General features: G+C 47.2%; 1 protein-coding gene across 1 annotated transcript in view; it reads right to left on the minus strand.

Moving 5' to 3' along the window:
* Positions 1-532: 532 nt before the first annotated feature.
* The window catches only part of LOC141978520 (aquaporin-5-like), a 28,818-nt gene continuing 8,493 nt past the window's right edge, over positions 533-20,857 (minus strand). Inside the window, exons 2-4 of the mRNA XM_074940674.1 lie at positions 5,567-5,728; positions 5,048-5,128; positions 533-721 (exon numbers count right to left, since the gene is read on the minus strand). Of these exons, the coding sequence (XP_074796775.1) occupies positions 533-721; positions 5,048-5,128; positions 5,567-5,728 (432 nt within the window). The remainder of the gene's footprint in view (positions 722-5,047; positions 5,129-5,566; positions 5,729-20,857) is intronic.

Below are 20,857 nucleotides of genomic sequence, written 5' to 3' on the forward strand. Positions count from 1 at the left end.
GAAGGCGGTACATGGCTGATGTACCATGCTCAGTGGCACTGCCAGAGAGGTCTAAAAGACCCTCACCCAGACAGGCACATGAAAGCTTGGCCATTTCACCTCCATTCTTTCCCATTAAAAACCCAAATTGATTATTCAGTATGAAAAATGTCCTGGGTATTTCAGTGTGACTATGGCAAGGGACACAATAGGCCAAGTCGGGATTCCCAGGAGGAGCAATATGAGCATGTTCACTGTCAAAGCAAACTAGTGCTCACACCCCCAGTTCAGATAGAGCAAGGAATTCACTGGGTTTGGAGGAAATCTGGGCGACAAACTGGGAAGGGCATGAAAATCAAACCATTTCCACCCTGGGTTTCAAAGGACAACAAAAGAAATATGGCCCCAATTATCTAAACCTAGTAAATATCCCAGCTTGGAGCACAGGGGCAGCACCAGATAGCATCCCGGATGCTCCCTATGGTCCATCAGCCCCCAGACGCGACACTGCATTGTTCAACAGCTGTTCTTGGTACATCCCTGTCCTTGCTCCTCAGGGCATCTCGCTCAATCCCATCTCTTGGGTGGTGCTCTCAGCCTTGGATTGCAGGTTGCGCTCAGCCTTTGGTCCCTCCTGCAGCATGGTCAGCCACTGGCGGAAGCCGCTGCCTGTTGGGGCCAGTACCAGCTCATTGAGAATGGCCGCAGCCAGACCCCCGCCAAGTGGGCCCAGCCAGAAGACCTGCACAGAGAGCCGGAGCACAGATGTTAATGAGAGTGGGCAACTCTGGGCCTGCCTGGGCTGGGTTGCTTGCAGGGGCACCAGAACGGGGGGATAGGGCTATGCCCTCCCACTTTTTACCAGCCATAAGGGCAAGCAACGAGGGAAGGGGAGGAGAGGAGTGAGCAGGGGGCAGGGCCTTGGGGGGGGAAGAGGCAGTGCTGGGGCGGGGCCTTGGAGAGAATGGGCAGTACAGAGGCAGGGCCTCAGGGAGAAGGGGTGGTGTGGCACGGGGGGCAGGGTCACAGTTCAGGCACCTGTGGCCCCCACAACTTTTAGGGCACTTCCGCTGCTCCTGGTTGCTTGCCTGGAGCAAACTGTCCAGGTTGCTAAAGCAACCTCTTTCTCTGGGAGCAAACTGGTGTAGGATATTCTCAAATGCATTGACAGTTCAAACTCATTCACAATAGAATCTTAGTGGATAACTCATGGTCTGCAGCAGAGCTGCATGAATAAAAGACGTTTTGATTTGCTGGCAATTCTGAAAAATTGGGGAAAAAAACCTCAACCCCTTGTTTCAGGTCGAACAGAAAACAAATCTTTTTCAAAATTTTGGTCAAATCAAAAGGGAAAAAAAATTCATTTGGGGTCAAAATGAAATGTTTTGTTTGATCCAGAATCCAACATTGCGGTTTGATTGCAAGCATTTTTAAATGTTGTTGAGTTTTTCATTTAAATAAAATGAAATGCAATTTTGAAAGAAAAATCTTTTCAAACTGGAAAATTGAAATGTTTCATTTCAAAAATGTCAAAATGAAATATTTCAGTTTTTCAGAATTTTCTTTTTTGTTGGGTTTTTTTCAATTAAAACAATTTTGTGAAACCAACAGAAAATTGCTAACAGTCTCAGTGTCAGTGAATCTCTCTATTCACCAAACATTTGTTTGGTATGAAAAATGTCACCCCTCTCTCAAAGGTGCTGGAGCTAAGGGTGCTGGGGGCTGCTGCACCCCGTGGCTTGAAGTGGTTTTCACCGTATACAGGGTTTACAGTTTGGTTCAATGGCTCTCAGCACCCCCACTATAAAAAATTGTTCCAGCCCCTCTGCCATCTCTAGACCACAGCCAGGCACTGAGAAGATTGGGACTCAGAAATCCAAGCAGTGGTGTCTCGTTTGGATTGAACCTACCCATCTATATTAGAGGCAGAGATGCTAGCAGTGCCTATAGTTAAGGTTGTCTGACACTTTCCATTATAAGACCCTTTAGTGGTTACTGTTGCTTATATCTTTACCAAACATTAACTGTTCATGCTGACATTCCCCATGTAGGACGGCTGCCTCAAGCTGAATTTTTGGGGGAAGTTTCAGCAAAAATGGTTCAGCCCTTTCTAAGAATGAGATTAGGGGAAAACACATTGCTCGGACCACGTTAAAACAATTCCCAGCACCGTCTCATTGAGAAGCTCCAGCGCCTCCATGCTTTGGAGCAGGGGCTTGAAATGGGCACCATTTAATGTCCTTTTAACATAGATTTCTGTGTGTAATTGTGGCTCCTACAAAGGCCACAGTCGCCATTGAGGTAGCACCCAGAACCATCAGCACTGAAAACACGAAGCAAGATCCCCAGCCAGTGTAGATTAGCCCAGCTCCGTGAAAACAAATGCAGAGGTGTCTATTTGCATGGGCTGAGGCTGCAGCCCCCAGGCATCTACCACTTTAGCAGACGGAATTGCTCTGTTTCTCCCATTAAGTAAAATTGCTCTGTTTCTCTCATTGTAGTTGTTTGGGCCAACTCCTAGTGGGAAGTATAATCACACCCACAGGTCACTTTGTGAGGTGTTCCCCAGCTCTGGAAGTTCCTTCACCTGTCCCCGACTCAAAAACATTGTCAATAACAAAACTCCCATGGACCCATGGAAAAGAAGCCCTTGAGGAATTCCACCATGATTTCAGCAATTTCCATCCCACCATCAACCTCAGCCTGGACCAGTCCACACAAGAGATCCACTTCCTGGACACGACTGTGCTAATAAGCGGTGGTCACATAAACACCACACTATACCGGAAACCTACTGACCGCTATACTTACCTACATGCCTCCAGCTTTCATCCAGACCACACCACATGATCCATTGTCTACAGCCAAGCTCTACAATACAACCGCATTTGCTCCAACCCCTCAGACAGAGACAAACACCTACAAGATCTCTATCAAGCATTCTTGCAACTACAATACCCACCTGCTGAAGTGAAGAAAGAGATTGATAGAGCCAGAAGAGTACCCAGAAGTCACCTACTACAGGACAGGCCCAACAAAGAAAATATCAGAACGCCACTAGCTGTCACCTTCAGCTCCCAACTAAAACCTCTGCAGTGCATCATCAAGGATCTCCAACCTATCCTGAAGGACGACCCATCACTCTCACAGATCTTGGGAGACAGGCCAGTCCTTGCTTACAGACAGCCCCCCAACCTGAAGCAAATACCAGCAACCACACACCATACAACAGAACCACTAACCCAGGAACCTATCCTTGCAACAAAGCCTGTTGCCAACTGCGTCCACATATGTATTCAGGGGACACCATCATAGGGCCTAATCACGTCAGCCACACTATCAGAGGCTCGTTCACCTGCACATCTACCAATGTGATATATGCCATCATGTGCCAGCAATGCCCCTCTGCCATGTACATTGGTAAAACTGGACAGTCGCTACGTAAAAGAATAAAAGGACACAAATCAGACGTCAAGAATTATAACATTCAAAAACCAGTTGGAGAACACTTCAATCTCTTTGGTCACTCGATTACAGACCTAAAAGTGGCAATTCTTCAACAAAAAAACTTCAAAAACAGACTCCAACGAGGAGTCTGAATTGGAATTAATTTGCAAACTGGACACGATTAAATTAGGCTTGAATAAAGACTGGGAGTGGATGGGTCATTACACAAAGTAGAACTCTTTCCCTATGTTTATTCCCCTCCCCCCCGGCCCACTGTTCCTCACATGTTCTTGTCAACTGCTGGAAATGGCCCACCTTGATCATGACTACAAAAGGTTTTTTTTGTTTTGTTTTCGTTTTTTTCCTCTCCTGCTGGTAATAGCTCACCTTTCCTGATCACTCTCATTACAGTGTGTATGGTAACACCCATTGTTTCATGTTCTCTGTGTATATAAAATCTCCCCACTGTATTTTCCACTGCATGCATCCAGTGAAGTGGGCTGTAGCTCACGAAAGCTTATGCTCAAATAAATTTGTTAGTCTCTAAGGTCCACAAGTACTCCTTTTCTTTGTGTGGATACAGACTAACACGGCTGCTACTCTGAAAACTCTCCTTGAGTCCAGTGGGGTCAGGATCTGAGATTCTCCGAAAAAAGACAATGAGATTCGCAACAATTGGGTCTTTTGCTTTTTTTTTTTTTTTCTAATCCCTCCAATGCCATTACAAGTTGAGTCTCTTTATGGAGACATGAATAACCGGGGAAGCCTGCACAGGATTGTGCTCTGCACGTATCCTGATTGAGAGCTTTAATAACCTGCCATGCGGGATGTACTTTCTGTTGCACTCATAAAGCAAAGAAGGAAATTGGCATCATCAGTCTCAAACAGAGGAAGAAAAGGCAGAATTGTCAGCAGTGGTACTAAAAACGCCAGGCTTTGCCCCAAGCAGTGGCAATGTAAACACAATCCTCGCTGAAACCAGCTGGCATTTCATCTCCCAGGGAGCTGGGGCCTGATTATAAATCAGGCATAACCCATTGGACTAAGTGGAGTGACACTGGTATGGAACTGGTGTGAGATCAGAATCAGGCTCTGCGCTGAAGTTCCAGCTGTGGTTATTCTCTCCAATGGACTTGATTCTGCCACCCCGCCCCCCTCACACAGAGCACGCTGTCTGCTGAAAGTGGTAAGATTGCTCTTTACTCCTGTTAGCGCTGCAGAAGCCAGGACAGCTATGTGGAAGTGAGCCAGCCCGAGTCTGTTCCAGCTTGTGCATCACCAACAGGATTGGTTGCTAATTACCTATGTTACAAATGTGCCATTGAAGGCCATGGGCTGCACAGGGTGTCAATGGAAGCAGAAACTGGTCTTCAGGACCTTTATTACTGGGGATAATGCATGAAAAGGAGAGGGCCAAGCTTGACCCTCAGATCCCAGGAGGATCTAGCAATTCTGGTAGCTAGAAATTACCTACCATTGTACTTGGAACATGGGCACACTTGATCTGAGTAGGCAATAAACCCAGAGACCCCACAATGCCATTTGTACAGTCGCTTGCTGGAAAAGAACCACACTTGAAGCATTACACAGTCTAAACCAGGCTTGGAAAGAGCTCACTTACCCAGTGATTAGCAAATTCAAAAGTAATCAAAGCAGGGCCCAGTGACCGGGCAGGATTCATGCTGCATCCGGTGTAACCGATCTGAAGAGAAAGAGTGACAGAGACACAAGATAAACAGGGAGGCTGCAGAAGTTGTCAAAGGGGGGAAGCGTAGGGATCCCAAGTAGCAGGATAACTTCTGCAGATGCATCAGCCCGACTCCCTAGGGTATGTCTACAATGCACTTAACCCCCGCAGCAGGCCTGCGTCTGCTGACTCAGGCTTGGACTGCAGGGCTGTAAATTGTGATCTAGACCTTCGGGCTCAAGCTGGAGCCCAAGCTCTGGGCCCCATGTGAGCGGGGAGGGTCACAGAGCCTGGGCCCCAATGTCTACATGGCAGTTTTACAGCCCTGAAGCATGAGCTCTGAGAGTCCAAATCCAAAGACTCCCAAAAGAGTTCTGCCCAAGGGCAGCCTCCAGGACCAGGCTTCCTGAAAGGGATGAGCTGCTGCTAGCTTGATGTGACCAAAGTACTCACGGCAACCAGGTGCCCCAGCATGACAGAGAGCCCGATGACCAGGTGCCTGCCCTTGGAAGGGTCTCTCTTGCTCCCGGACGTGGCGAGGATGCAGAGGACCAGCTGGAAGGAGATGATCACCTCTATGCTGAGGGCTTGCAGGAGCGTGACCCCCGGAGCCAGCTGTGCTTTCAGAAGCAGAGACAAAACAACAGCGTTACAAGGTGGAAAGGTTCCGCGGGGGCCAGGACCTGGCCTCTGCTGGGCTATGGGGAATGGCATGCACCAAGTGCAGATAATGCCTCGGGAGCGTTCCCGGCTCCGGAGCAGGGCTGGATTACTCAATAGGCAGACTAAGCACATGCTTGGGCACCAGCAAAGCAGGGGGCACCAAAAAAAAAGATTTTTTTTGAAAAAATATGATTTGATATTTCAAAAAAAGCATCGAAGTAGTCATGATGGGAAAAATCAGAACTTTGTTAGTCTTCCTTACACTCCACTCCACACTCTTCCCCCGTTTTTCTGTTCTCTTTTTATTACTTATCCCCACCTAAACTAGGGGGGCATCCTACTAACGTGGATCAAAATAATGCAAGGAAATCAGATCCTGTCATGTATTGCAATAAATTTATGTTTTATTATTGATATAGTCTTCTGAGTTATATATACTTGTATCATACTTATCCAAGACAATATGTGATGAACTCATTGGTCTAATGAGTGACAATGTTCGTTCAGCTATTGTGGATGAAATAAGTACTGCTGGGTACTTCAGTTTATCTGTTGACTCTACACCTGATCTTTCACATATTGATCAATTGAGCATTGTACTAAGATGTGTCTCCCACAGATGGAAAACCAGTTGAACGATTTATAACATTCCTCAATTTGAAAAGCTACACTGGTGAAGAAATGGCAAATCAAGTACTGCATTATCTGTGCCAAGTTTGCAAAATAGATTTCTCAAAGCGCAGAGGTCAATCTTATGACAACGCTGCCAACACGTCAGGGCGTTAGCAAGGAATGCAGAAGCAGCTTTTAGAACAGAATAAACATGCCATATTCATACCATGTGCTGCACACTCTCTCAATCTTGTTGGCCGCAGTGCTGTCGATTGTTGTCCGGTGGCAGTAAGTTTTTTCTCAACAGCCCAGTTCCTTTCTCGGCCTCAACACACCGATGGGCAGTTCTTAAAACATATTTGGGCAATGATCGTGTGTGTTGAAATCTCTTTTTAATACTCACTAGCAGGCACATGCAGTGGCAACAAGTGCAATTCTGGAGTCCTACTCAAAGATTGTGGATGCATTAGAAAGTATAGCTGAAGACCAATCACAAAAAGGAGAAACTATATGAGAGGCAGAAAACATTGCAAACAAGACGCAAGAACTAGAGTTTGTATTCATGTTGACCATGTGGAATGAAATTTTACAACACTTTGACCACACAAGTCAAGCTCTCCAAGAAAAAGAATTGGATTTGAAAACATGCGCAGACCTCTGTCAACCATTAGCAGACCATTTACACACTTTGAGGAATGATTTCGAAAGATTTGAAGACATCAAAAGACATCTTGCCTGATACTTACTACAAAGAAGCCCAGTCCCGCAAGCGAATCAGGATAAAACAAGCAAATGATTGCAGTGCAACAGAAACAGCATTGAATCCTAGAGACAAATTTCACGCATCTACTTACTACGCTATAATCGACACACTTGAAGCTCATACGAAGAGGAGAGCTGAAGTGTACAAAGTAGCATCAAGTAGATTTTCTTTTCTAAACGATATGGCCTTATCTGACGAACAATATTCACAAGGTTCCCAAAAGCTAGTTGACTCATACACTGTTGACTTGAACATGAATCTCTGTGGAGAAGTACGGCAGTTCCATTGTTATATGTGTGCAAAGTTTAATGAAACAGGAAAAATGAAATTCAGTCACATTGAGCTTCATGACACAATATTGAAAGACGGAATACGATGCGTATTTCCAAATGTAGAGATCGCACTATGGATTTTTCTAACATTGATGATTACTAACTGCTCCGCAGAATGCTCTTTTTCTCAGCTGAAAAGAATAAAAAACCCTCAGAGAAGAACAATGTGTCAGGACAGGCTTGATTCACTTTCCCTAGTGTGTATGGAAGCGGACATGCTTCGTCGAGTCAGCTTCGATGAACTTGTCCAGAATTTTGCAATCAGAAAATCTACAAAGATGCTATTTTAATTTCAGCATACATATAAGTTGTGTCATTTCAAAAACTAAAATTTTATTTTACGGGATAGTATTGTTTTTATTTTGAATTACATATGGGGGGGCACCATAATCTTTTCAGTGCTTACGGCCTCTAAAGGTCTTAATCCTGCCCTGCTCAGAGGTGTTCACAGCACAGGAGGACAAGGCAGGCTACCACAGCACAGGCAGCTGCTGGGCAGAGGAATTTCACTGGTGGTTCCATTAAGGCCAAAGTCCTTCATGCCCTGGGAGCAATGGTGGGATGTGGCTTACTGTCACTCTTTTCTTCCACCATCATTTACAAACAGGGGCGAGGGCACTGGACTGGCACGCAGAGTTCAGTTCCCTGCATGGCCACTGCCACCCTTCAGCAAGTCACTTCGCTGTTCTGTGCCTCAGTTTCCCCATCTGTACAATGGGGATAATGATACAGACCTCCTTGTAAAGGGCTTTAAGCTGTACTAATGGAAAGCCCTAGGTATTATTATTATTAATTATTATTATTATACCCAGAGAGGTTTGGCAACCTGCACCTATGTGTGAACACACACACACACAAACCTGCTTACAAGTGTGCAATCACATAACACCTCCCCTCCATATACTGCAGTTCCACACTCACTGGCCCCATGCTCTGACACACAGGCACATACACACCCTCAGCCATGCACACACCCAGCCACACACACACACACCACTACCCCCAAATTCACACACACACGCACCCCAGCTCTTCGCCCAGAACTGTATGGGCACACTAGGCCAGCACCTTTCCTTGCACCTGATCACAAACACACCACATTCTCTATCCCTCCCCTTTTTTAAATTCTTACTCATGTTTATCTCATCAGTGCCTAAGGACATGTGTAATGCTGACAGACCCTGGTCGTTGGCAGGCAGGATCGAACCGGGGACCTCTGGAGCTAAGTGCATGAGCCTCTACCGCATGAGCTAAAAGCCAATAGGCTGATAGCTAAGGCTGTAGAGCAGACTCATTTTATCTCTCTCCCTCTAAGTGGTCTCGGTGCCACTAGATGGGACAGAACACCACACCCAGGAGGTGTGTGGGTTACACATGAGAACGGCCAAACTCGGTCAGACCAAAGGTCCATCCAGCCCAGTATCCTGTCTTCTGATAGTGGCCAATGCCAGGTGCCCCAGAGGCAATGAACAGAACAGGTAATCATCAAGTGATCCATCCCCTGTTGCCCATTCCCAGCTTCTGGCAAACAGAGGCTAGGGACACCATCCCTGCCCATCCTGGCTAATAGCCATTGATGGATCTATCCTCCATGAATTTTTCTAGGGTTTTTATTGATCCCCGTTATAGTCTTGGCCTTCACAACATCCTCTGGCAAAGAGTTCCACAGGTTGACTGTGCATTGTGTGAAGAAAGACTTCCTTTTGTTTTAAACCTAATGCCTATTAATTTCATTTGGTGACCCCTAGTTCTTGTGTTATGAGAAGGAGTAACTAACACTTCCTTATTTACTTTCTCCACACCAGTCATGATTTTATAGACCTCTATCATATCCCCCCTTAGTCATCTTTTGTCCAAGCTGAAAAGTCCCAGTCTTATTAATCTCTCTTCTGACAGAAGCTGTTCCATACCCCTCATCATATTTGTTTCCCTTTTCTGAACCTTTTCCAATTCCAACATAACTTTTTTGAGCGGGGCGACCACATCTGCACGCAGGATTCAAGCTGTGGGCGTACCAGGGATTTATATGGCGGCAATATGATATTTTCTGTCTTACTATCGATCCCTTTCCTAATGATGCCCAACATTCCCTTAGCTTTTTTGACGGCTGCACATTGAGTGGATGTTTTCAGAGAACTATCCACAATGATTCCAAGATCTTTCCTGAGTGGTAACAGCTAATTTAAACCCCAACATTTTTTATGTATAGTAGGGATTATGTTTTCCAATGTGCATTACTTTGCATTTATCAACATTGAATTTCATCTGCCATTTTGTTGCCCAGTCACCCAATTTTGTGAGGTCCCTTTGTAACTCTTCTCAGTCTGCCTGGGACTTAACTATCTTGAGCAGTCTTGTACCATCTGCAAATTTTGCCACCTCACTGTTCACCCGTTTTTCCAGATCATTTATGAATACGTTGAACAGTACTGATCCCAGTACAGATGCCTGGGGGACAACACTATTTACCTCTCTTCATTCTGAAAACTGACCATTTATTCCTACTTTTTGTTTCCTAGCTTTTAACCAGTTACTGAACCATAAGAGGACCTTCCCTCTTATCTCTTATTTTGCTTAACAGCCTTTGGTAAGGGACCTTGTCAAAGGCTTTCTGAAAATCTAAGTGCACTGTATCCCCCTTTTCCACATGCTTGTTGTCTCCCTCAAAGAATTCTAGTAAATTGGTGAGGCATGATTTCCCTTTGCAAAAACCATGCTGACTCTTCCCCAGCAAGTTATGTTCATCTCTGTGTCTGATAATTCTGTTCTTTACTATTGTTTCAACCAATTTGCCAAGTACTGAAGTCAGGCTTACCGGCCTGTAATTGCCAGGATCATCTCTAGAGTCCTTTTTAAAAACTGGCATCGCATTAGCTATCCTCGAGTCATTTGGTACAGAAGCTGATTTAAATGACACGTTATAGATGACAGTTAGTAGTTCTGCAATTTCATGTTTGAGTTCCTTCAGAACTCTTGGTGAATACCATCTGGTTCTGGTGATTTATTACTGTTTAGTTTATCAATTTGTTCCAAAAATCCTTCTAATGACACCTCAATCTGGGACAGTTCCTCAGATTTTTCACCTAAAACAGAAGAGCTCAAGTTGGGGAATCTCCCTCACATCCTCAGCCATGAAGACGATGCAAAGAATTCATTTAGTTTCTCCACAATGGCCTTAACATCCTTGAGTGCTCCTTTAGCATCTTGATCATCCAGTGGTCCGAGTGGTCGTTTAGCAGGCTTCCTGCTTCTGATGTACTTAAAGAAAATTTTGCTGTTACTTTCTGAGTCTTTGCTAGTTGCTCTTAAAATTCTTTTTTGGCCTTCCTAACTATATTTTTACACTTCACTTGCCAGAGTTTATGCTCCTTTCTATTTTCCTCAATACGATTTAAATTCCTTTAAAAAGGCCTTTTTGCCTCTCACTGCTTCTTTTACTTTGTTGTTTAGCCATGGTAGCTCTTTTTTGGTCCTTTTACTGTTTTTTTTAATTTCTGGTATATATTTAATCTGAGCCACTATTATAGTGTCTTTAAAAAGTTTCCATGCAGCTTGTAGGGATTTCACTTTTGCAGCTGTACCTTTTAATTTCTGTTTAACCAGCTTCCTCATTTTTGTGTAGTTCCCCTTTCTGAAATTAAATGCTACTGTAGTGGGATACTGTGGTATTCCCCCCCGCCACCCCCGAGAGGTTAAATTTGATTAGGTTATGGTCACTATTACCAAGCCATCCAGCTATATTCACCTCTTGAACCAGAGGACTAAATCAAGAATTGTGGGTTCTATGGGGGGGAGGGATAGCTCAGTGGTTTGAACATTGACCTGCTAAACCCAGGGTTGTGAGTTCAATCCTTGAGGGGGCCATTTGGGATCTAGGGCAAAAATTGGGGATTGGTCCTGCTTTAAGCAGGGGGTTGGACTAGATGACCTCCTGAGGTCCCTCCACTCAGGGCATGACTGCAGCCTATTTCCCTGCAGCCTTTCCAGCAGCAGACCCCTAAACATGCCTCCCTCATCCAGAAAGTGATTACCCCTTTTTCAGCAGCAAAGCCCCTACCTGCAGCCAGCTACCTGGCTTTATACAAGCCCTGCCTGTTCGTGCACAGGTGAGTCTACTCCTATTCTGTCCTTTCTTCCACAGGACTGAAGTGACTTTGTCTGTACAAAGTGCAAGCTGGTATCCATATTGGAAGAGAAGATTGAAGGTCTGGAGCAACAGATATCGACCCTGCGTTGCATATGAGAATCTGAGGATTTCCTGGACAAAAATCAGGATATGCTTCTACGGGCACAAAGCTCTAAAGATTTAGAGCAGGTTGCACGGCGGAGCCAAGAGGCCAGTGAAGAAGCTTGGCAACATGTGACCTCCAGAAGAAAAAGGGGGAATGTCCGGGTACCAGCAACGCAGACACAGGTAAGTAACCGTTTTCATGTTCTCTTCACAGGTACCATTGCGGAGAGTGGACCAGATGATACGTCTGGGGGGAGAAAGCAGAAGGAGACTCCGCTGGTTGGAAGGCATGAGATGCGCTGTCCTGATGTTGGGGGTTCCACGACCACCACTCCCAAGAGAAGGAGGTGGGTGGTGGTGGTCGGGGACTCTCTCCTCAGGGGGACTGAGTCATCTATCTGCTGCCCTGACCGGGAAAACCGAGAAGTCTGCTGCTTGCCAGGGGCTAAGATTCGCGATGTGACGGAGAGACTGCCGAGACTCATCAAGCCCTCGGATCGCTACCCCTTCCTGCTTCTCCACGTGGGCACCAATGATACTGCCAAGAATGACCTTGAGCGGATCACTGCGGACTACGTGGCTCTGGGAAGAAGGATAAAGGAGTTTGAGGCGCAAGTGGTGTTCTCGTCTATCCTCCCCATGGAAGGAAAAGGCCGGGGTAGGGACCGTCGAATCGTGGAAGTCAACGAATGGCTACACAGGTGGTGTCGGAGAGAAGGCTTTGGATTCTTTGACCATGGGATGGTGTTCCATGAAGGAGGAGTGCTGGGCAGAGACGGGCTCCACCTAACGAAGAGAGGGAAGAGCATCTTTGCGAGCAGGCTGGCTAACCTAGTGAGGAGGGCTTTAAACTAGGTTCACCAGGGGAAGGAGACCAAAGCCCTGAGGTAAGTGGGCAAGTGGGATACCGGGAGGAAGCACAGGCTGGAACGTCTGGGAGGGGAGGGCTCCTACCTCATACTGAGAATGAGGGGCGATCAGCAGGTTATCTCAAGTGCCTATATACAAATGCACAAAGCCTTGGAAACAAGCCGGGAGAACTGGAGGTCCTGGTGAAGTCAAGGAATTATGACATGATTGGAATAACAGAGACTTAGTGGGATAACTCACATGACTGGAGTACTGTCATGGATGGTTATAAACTGTTCAGGAAGGACAGGAAGGGCAGAAAAGGTGGGGGAGTAGCACTGTATGTAAGGGAGCAGTATGACTGCTCAGAGCTCCGGTATGAAACTGCAGAAAAACCTGAGTGTCTCTGGATTAAGTTTAGAAGTGTGAGCAACAAGAGTGATGTAGTGGTGGGAGTCTGCTATAGACCACCGGACCAGGGGGATGAGGTGGACGAGGCTTTCTTCCAGCAACTCGCAGAAGCTACTAGATCGCACGCCCTGGTTCTCATGGGTGACTTTAATCATCCTGATATCTGCTGGGAGAACACTACAGCGGTGCACAGACAACCCAGGAAGTTTTTGGAAAATGTAGGGGACAATTTCCTGGTGCAAGTGCTGGAGGAGCCAACTAGGGGGAGAGCTTTTCTTGACCTGCTGCTCACAAACCGGGAAGAATTAGTAGGGGAAGCAAAAGTGGATGGGAATCTGGGAGAAAGTGACCATGAGTTGGTCGAGTTCAGGATCCTGACACAGGGAAGAAAGGTAAGCAGCAGAATACGGACCCTGGACTTCAGGAAAGCAGACTTCGACTCCCTCAGGGAACTGATGGGCAGGATCCCCTGGGAGAATAACATGAGGGGGAAAGGAGTCCAGGAGAGCTGGCTGTATTTCAAAGAATCCCTATTGAGGTTACGGGGACAAACCATCCCGATGTGTCAAAAGAATAGTAAATATGGTAGGCGACCAGCTTGGCTTAACAGTGAAATCCTTGTGAATCTTAAACATAAAAAAGAAGCTTACAAGAAGTGGAAGATTGGACAAATGACCAGGGAAGAGTATAAAAATATTGCTTGGGCATGCAGGAGTGAAATCAGGAGGGCCAAATCACACCTGGAACTGCAGCTAGCAAGGGATGATAAGAGTAACAAGAAGGGTTTCTTCAGGTATGTTGGCAACAAGAAGAAAGCCAAGGAAAGTGTGGGCCCCTTACTGAATGAGGGAGGCAACCTAGTGACAGAGGATGTGGAAAAAGCTAATATACTCAATGCTTTTTTTGCCTCTGTCTTCACGAACAAGGTCAGCTCCCAGACTGCTGCGCTGGGCAACACAGCATGGGGAGGAGGTGACCAGCCCTCTGTGGAGAAAGAAGTGGTTAGGGACTATTTAGAAAAGCTGGGCGTGCACAAGTCCATGGGGCCGGATGCTTTGCATCTGAGAGTGCTAAAGGAGTTGGCGGCTGTGATTGCAGAGCCATTGGCCATTATCTTTGAAAAATCATGGCGATCTGGGGAAGTCCCGGACGACTGGAAAAAGGCTAATGTAGTGCCCATCTTTAAAAAAGGGAAGAAGGAGGATCCTGGGAACTACAGGCCAGTCAGCCTCACCTCAGTCCCCGGAAAAATCATGGAGCAGGTCCTCAAGGAATCAATCCTGAAGCACTTAGAGGAGAGGAAAGTGATCAGGAACAGTCAGCATGGATTCACCAAGGGAAGGTCATGCCTGACTAATCTAATTGCCTTCTATGATGAGATTACTGGTTCTGTGGATGAAGGGAAAGCAGTGGATGTATTGTTTCTTGACTTTAGAAAAGCTTTTGACACGGTCTCCCACAGTATTCTTGTCAGCAAGTTAAAGAAGTATGGGCTGGATGAATGGACTATAAGGTGGGTAGAAAGTTGGCTAGATTGTTGGGCTCAAAGGGTAGTGATCAATGGCTCCATGTCTAGTTGGCAGCCGGTATCAAGTGGAGTGCCCCAAGGGTCGGTCCTGGGGCCGGTTTTGTTCAATATCTTCATAAATGATCTGGAGGATGGTGTGGATTGCACTCTCAGCAAATTTGCGGATGATACTAAACTAGGAGGAGTGGTAGATACGGTGGCAGGTAGGGATAGGATACAGAGGGACCTAGACAAATTGGAGGATTGGGCCAAAAGAAATCCGATGAGGTTCAGCAAGGATAAGTGCAGGGTCCTGCACTTAGGACAGAAGAACCCAATGCACCGCTACAGACTAGGGACCGAATGGCTAGGCAGCAGTTCTGCGGAAAAGGACCTAGGGGTGACAGTGGACGAGAAGCTGGATATGAGTCAACAGTGTGCCCTTGTTGCCAAGAAGGCCAATGGCATTTTGGGATGTATAAGTAGGGGTATAGCCAGCAGATCGAGGGACATGATCATTCCCCTCTATTCGACATTGGTGAGGCCTCATCTGGAGTCCTGTGTCCAGTTTTGGGCCCCACACTACAAGAAGGATGTGGAAAAATTGGAGAGAGTCCAGCGAAGGGCAACAAAAATGATTAGGGGTCTGGAACACATGAATTATGAGGAGAGGCTGAGGGAACTGGGATTGTTTAGTCTGCAGAAGAGAAGAATGAGGGGGGATTTGATAGCTGCTTTCAACTACCTGAGAGGTGGTTCCAAAGAGGATGGTTCTAGACTATTCTCAGTGGTAGAAGGTGACAGGACAAGGAGTAATGGTCTCAAGTTGCAGTGGGGGAGGTTTAGTTTGGATATTAGGAAAAACTTTTTCACTAGGAGGGTGGTGAAACACTGGAATGCGTTACCTAGGGAGGTGGTAGAATCTCCTTCCTTAGAAGTTTTTAACATCAGGCTTGACAAAGCCCTGGCTGGGATGATTTAATTGGGGATTGGTCCTGCTTTGAGCAGGGGGTTGGACTAGATGACCTCCTTAGGTCCCTTCCAACCCTGATATTCTATGATTCTATGATTCTATGATTCTAATCAGCTGCCTCCAGCCTAAAGCTCCCTTTGTTTGCAGTCTCATTAGCTGATTGGGCCCAGTTGGCCTAAGTCAGATCTTGCTGGGCTAGTGTGGGGGAGTTCAGCCATCACAAACTGGGGGGTGAATGAGAGTTATTTACAAGCTGAAAGCAGGTAAACACACACACACACACACACACACACACACACACCAATGAGTTACAGGTTTATGTTCCAAAAGGTGATAGTAGCGGCTGTGTATGTGCTTTAGGGCTAACCTAAACTAACCAGCTTAGCGATCCCTCACTTATGCTTGGAAATATTGCCCTCTGCAAATCCCAAGCATCATTGTGATGATAATTTCTCTTTAACAGGCATTTTTATTCCCTTTCCCCAGCTTTCAGGCTGTGATCGGATGAGATCTTGTGCACAAACTCTCTTCATGGATGTGTGTGTGTGGGAAATCAACAAAGTCTTTTATCCCCTGATGTTCCACAGTGGTTTGTCTGGTGTCTCTAGGCCTTCGTTTGTTGGGGAGGAGATGACACCTCTTGTGGTGAACTCGCATTTCACACTCACTGATGCTTCTCTCCTGACTGTGGGGTTTTACAGTTATAGCAAACACTTTCCTAGTTGCAGAGCAAACACTTAAATATTACCTAGCAGCATGGGATACAGCTCGATTAATACATGTAGCATCCTACAAGCATTTCATAAAGTCTAAACATTAAACATATTCTTATAACTCTGTCAATTTTAACAATACTAACAGACAGGCGAGCCAGACTGGTTTCCAGCTATGCTCAGCAAGGCCCAGGGACCTTGGCATCAGCTGGTCTGCCAAGGTCACAATGTTTACTCTACAAGCGCTGCAGTGGCACATGCCACCTCTAGGGGTTTTACTTCCTGTTGTTGGGGACACTGGGGCATGGCCACTAGGTAACTCGAGGGGATGGAAGACCACGAGTGTCGATGAAGCCCCCTCGCACTAGGCCCAAGTGTCCTTGGCCCTCCGGCCTGGAGGCACTCGCAGCAGTTATGCTGAGGATCTGCAACAATATGTTGCAGAGTCAGACTGCCTGAAACTAAAGAAGGCCAAACAGGGCAGATATGGAAGAAAAATGCTGAATAAAGCAGCTTTATGTATGGTTTAACAAATGATACAGAGAACAAGGGAACTAGCTGGGAACTGGATTGGCTGGCTATATGGATACTTAGGGCAGCTTGCTATTGGATAAGTATGCTGAAGAAAGGATGTATAAAAGCCTGTGTAACTTCCTGCTCTGGGTGCAGGATTTGAGATTCTATTTTCCCTGTACCTTTTTGCAGCTGCAAATAAAATTTTCTGCTTCTCCACCCCGTCGTGATTATTGGGTGAAGCACACCGGGTAGCCAACCAACCCCTGCTGTTGTTTTGCCTCTCGGCACTGGGTGCCGGCAACAGCTTTTGGCGTCCATGGGTGGGCGACGAGGCTGCTATTTAGCCTTACCCAGACCCCTCCTGGAGGTCGAGGATTGCAGCGAGAACCGACGCCCAGTGCGCACCGGTGAGTTCACCGGGGCCTCGGAGGAGATACAATTTGATCGACCCCGGAGGGCACAACGGTGCAACGCACCCATATAGTGGAGAAGCAGCTGTGGGCAACGGTGAGGAACTGGTCCCTTAGACATGGGGGAGGAGCAGCTGTGGACGACGGTGAGGAACCGGTCCCTTGGATAAGGTAGGAACATTTTGAAATCTGGATTGTATGCTCTGTTGGAACCTGGGGACGCCCAGAGTTACCCTGTAGGTATGGGACAGGGACAGAGCTCAGGGGTTAGGGCACAGTGTACGCCCCTAGAGTGCATTCTAGCAAACTGGAAGGTATTTGGTGCGGATCCGATGACTAAGAGCCAATTAAAACGATTCTGTACAGTTGACTGTCCTCAATATCAACTAGAGGACCAGGAGTGGTGGCCAACAGGAGGGTCAATTAATTACAACACGATCCTTCAGTTACTCCTGCTCTGTCAGAGAACAAGGAAATGGAATGAACATATGTATGCGCATTTGTTTCTGACTTTATGTACTCGACCAGATATTTTACAGCGCTGTAATCTGATTCCGACTGGTTCGGTAGCAGCTAATGTTAGTCCCCAGACCCCCACCCCCACTGTAATGGCAGAGCCGGTGTCCCCTTCGCCCCCTACACCCACACCTTGTAAGTCCCCAATGGTTGGCCTATACCCCTTAATCACCGAAACTAAAGTCGCCCGGTCTGGATCGGACAGGCGTCCGGCCACGACTATGCAGGTTTATACTCATGTGCCCTTTAATCCTGTGGATTTGGCTGCTTTCAAAGCACAGGCAGGAGAGTTTTCCACCAACCCAAGCAGGTTTATATCAGTCTTTGAGGGGTGCCTCAGTAGTCACAAGCCGGACTGGGATGATTGTAACATCCTCCTGCGAACCCTATTGTCTGAGGTTGAAAGACAACAGGTTGTGTCCAAAGCAAGGGAGGAGGCGCAGAAATTGTACGACCGGGATCGTATTAATGTCCCTGACCCGGATGCACAAGTCCCCCAAGCAGACCCCAGGTGGGATCCAAATGATCATGGGGATATGACCCGCCTTACTTCCTATAAGGAGTTGCTTTTGCATGGACTCCGTCACTCAGCTGTCCGACATAATAATTGGGCAAAGCCATATGAAGTAATGCAGGATTTAAAAGAAAGCCCAGGGGCCTTTCTACAGCATATTTGGGACACAATTTGACAGAACACTAATGCAGACCTCGATGATCAGGCAACTGAGTCAATTATTAAGGGAATTTTTACAAGCAGAGCAGCCCCTGGTATTAAGAGAAAGTTACAAAAAAAGGAGGATTTAATGGGCATGACCATGGCACAAATCTTAGAGACTGCAAACCGAGCTTATAGTCTGAGAGAGACAGAGAAGGAGAGAAAGCAAGTGAGACTGATGGTAACAGCGGTACTGGCCGGCACTAAGGGAAGTGGCTGGGGAGGAAGGGGCCATGGACACTAACGTCCGGGCTCGCAGGAGAGACGACTGGGTCGCAACCAGTGTGCCTTGTGTCGACAAGAGGGACACTGGAAAAATGAGTGCCCAAAGAGGAAAGAAAAGGGGGGGAGCCTCTATGATGGCAATGGCGGAGCAGGAATAGGGGAGACGGACCACCCTACCCCCGGAACCCCGAGTAAAGATGCGGGTGGGAAGCTCAGAAATAGATTTTTTAGTGGACTCTGGAGTGGCACGAACTGCTGTAAATTGACCCCTTCAGTTGCCAGTAGCAGATTCCCTTACTGTGGTGGGAGCCGCAAGCAGGGACACCAAGTGCCCAGTGTATGCCCCAGCGGAATGCGCTTTGGGAAACAGGACTATATCCCACAAGCTGGTATACCTCCCTGAGAGTCCAACACCTCTGCTGGGACGGGATCTGCTTTGTCGCCTCGGTGCCACCCTGCATTTTACTGAGGACGAAATAACCCTTACCTTACCCCCTGAGAACGCATGGATCATGACCCTTGCAGTTGAGCCCTCAGCCATGCAAGCCCCAGAATGGAGCCCGTGGGAAGACCAGGTGTACCCCCTCGTATGGGCATCAGGGATTTCAGGAAAGGCCACCCACCAGACCCCCATTACTATTCAGCTCATACCAGGGAAAGGCCCAGTGCAAGTAAAACAGTATCCAATCAAGAGGGAAGCCAGAGAAGGTTTACAGGAAACTATAAATCGATTCCTAATGTATGGTATTCTCCGGGAATGTCAGTCAGCCTGGAACACTCCCATTCTACCCGTACAGAAGCCTGATGGCACGTATCGGCTGGTACAGGACCTAAGGGCAGTCAATGAACGGGTTAAGACTTTGCACCCTCTTGTCCCTAACCCGTATACCTTATTGGCTTCTATAGCGGGACAGTATACCCATTTTTCAGTCCTCGATCTGAAAGATGCTTTCTTTACCATCCCAGTTGCCACCCCGTCACAGGAGATCTTCTCCTTCAAGTGGGAGGTCCGAAAAAGGGTTAAAAAGCAACTTTGCTGGACAGTGTTGGCCCAAGGATTTAAAAACTCCCCCACCCTCTTTGGCCAGGCTCTGGCCAGGGACCTAGAGGAGTGGGATAATGAGGAGGCCCTCCTTCTGCAGTTTGTAGATGATTTGTTAATTGCCACTGTGGGCCAAACCCCCTGCCTTAAAGCCACCGTGAGCCTCCTGAATTTTATTGGACTCCAGGGATATCGGGTAGCACGGAGTAAGGCTCAAATCGCCCTCCCAGAGGTACGGTACCTCGGGTTTCACATACGGCAGGGGGAGCGTCAGCTTTCAAGCGAAAGAAAGGAAGCTATCTGTCAAGTTCCTACCCCAAGTAATCGTATGCGGCTCAGGTCATTTCTGGGTATGGCAGGCTTTTGCAGGATATGGATCCCAGAGTTTGAACTGTGGGCTAAACCCCTGTACAACTGTGTAAAAGGAGCAGATCATGACCCCTTCTATTGGACCCCAGAGGCTGACAGGGCATTTAAAATCCTGAAAAGAAAACTGATGGAAGCCCCGGCTCTGGGCCTGCCGGATCTCTCTAAGCCGTTTGAGTTGTATGTACATGAACGAAAGGGGGTGGCCCTAGGAGTGCTCACACAGCTGTTAGGAGCATGGAGATGTCCCGTGGCTTATTTTTCTAAGCAACTGGATCAGGTTGCAAAGGGTTGGCCGGCATGTTTACGGGCAGTCGCAGCTACTGCCCTAGTGCTAGAGGAAGCCGAGAAGCTAACATTGGGAGGGGTTATGCAAATCTATACTCCCTATATGGTCCGAGCCTTATTGGATGCAAAGGGAGGGCTTTGGCTCACCCAGGCTTGGATTGCTCGGTACCAGGCTAAGCTGTTAGAGAACTCTGAAGTCACCTTACAGCCTTGCCCCTCCCTTAACCCAGCCACTCTCTTGCCAGAAACAGAGGAACAAAAACATGACTGTTTAGAGATCATAGATGCCCAGTACTCCAGCCGTCCGGATTTAAAGGATGTACCCCTCCCAATTGCAGATTATGAGTGGTACACTGATGGTAGCAGTACTGTAATAGATGGGCAAAGGAGGGCGGGTTATGCTGTTGTGACCCTCCATGACACTGTGGAAGCTGAAGGTTTGCCTGCTGGGACCTCTGCCCAGCTTGCTGAACTAATAGCCCGGACCCGTGCACTTGAACTGTCAAAAGGAAAGCGGGTCAACATTTTTACTGATTCAAAATATGCTGGGGTGCTACATGCTCATGCTGGCCTATGGAAGCAGAGGGGAATGCTGACAGCCCAAGGCTCCCC

Source organism: Natator depressus, chromosome 27, assembly GCF_965152275.1.
Source record: "Natator depressus isolate rNatDep1 chromosome 27, rNatDep2.hap1, whole genome shotgun sequence".
NCBI classification, from domain to species: Eukaryota; Metazoa; Chordata; order Testudines; family Cheloniidae; genus Natator; species Natator depressus.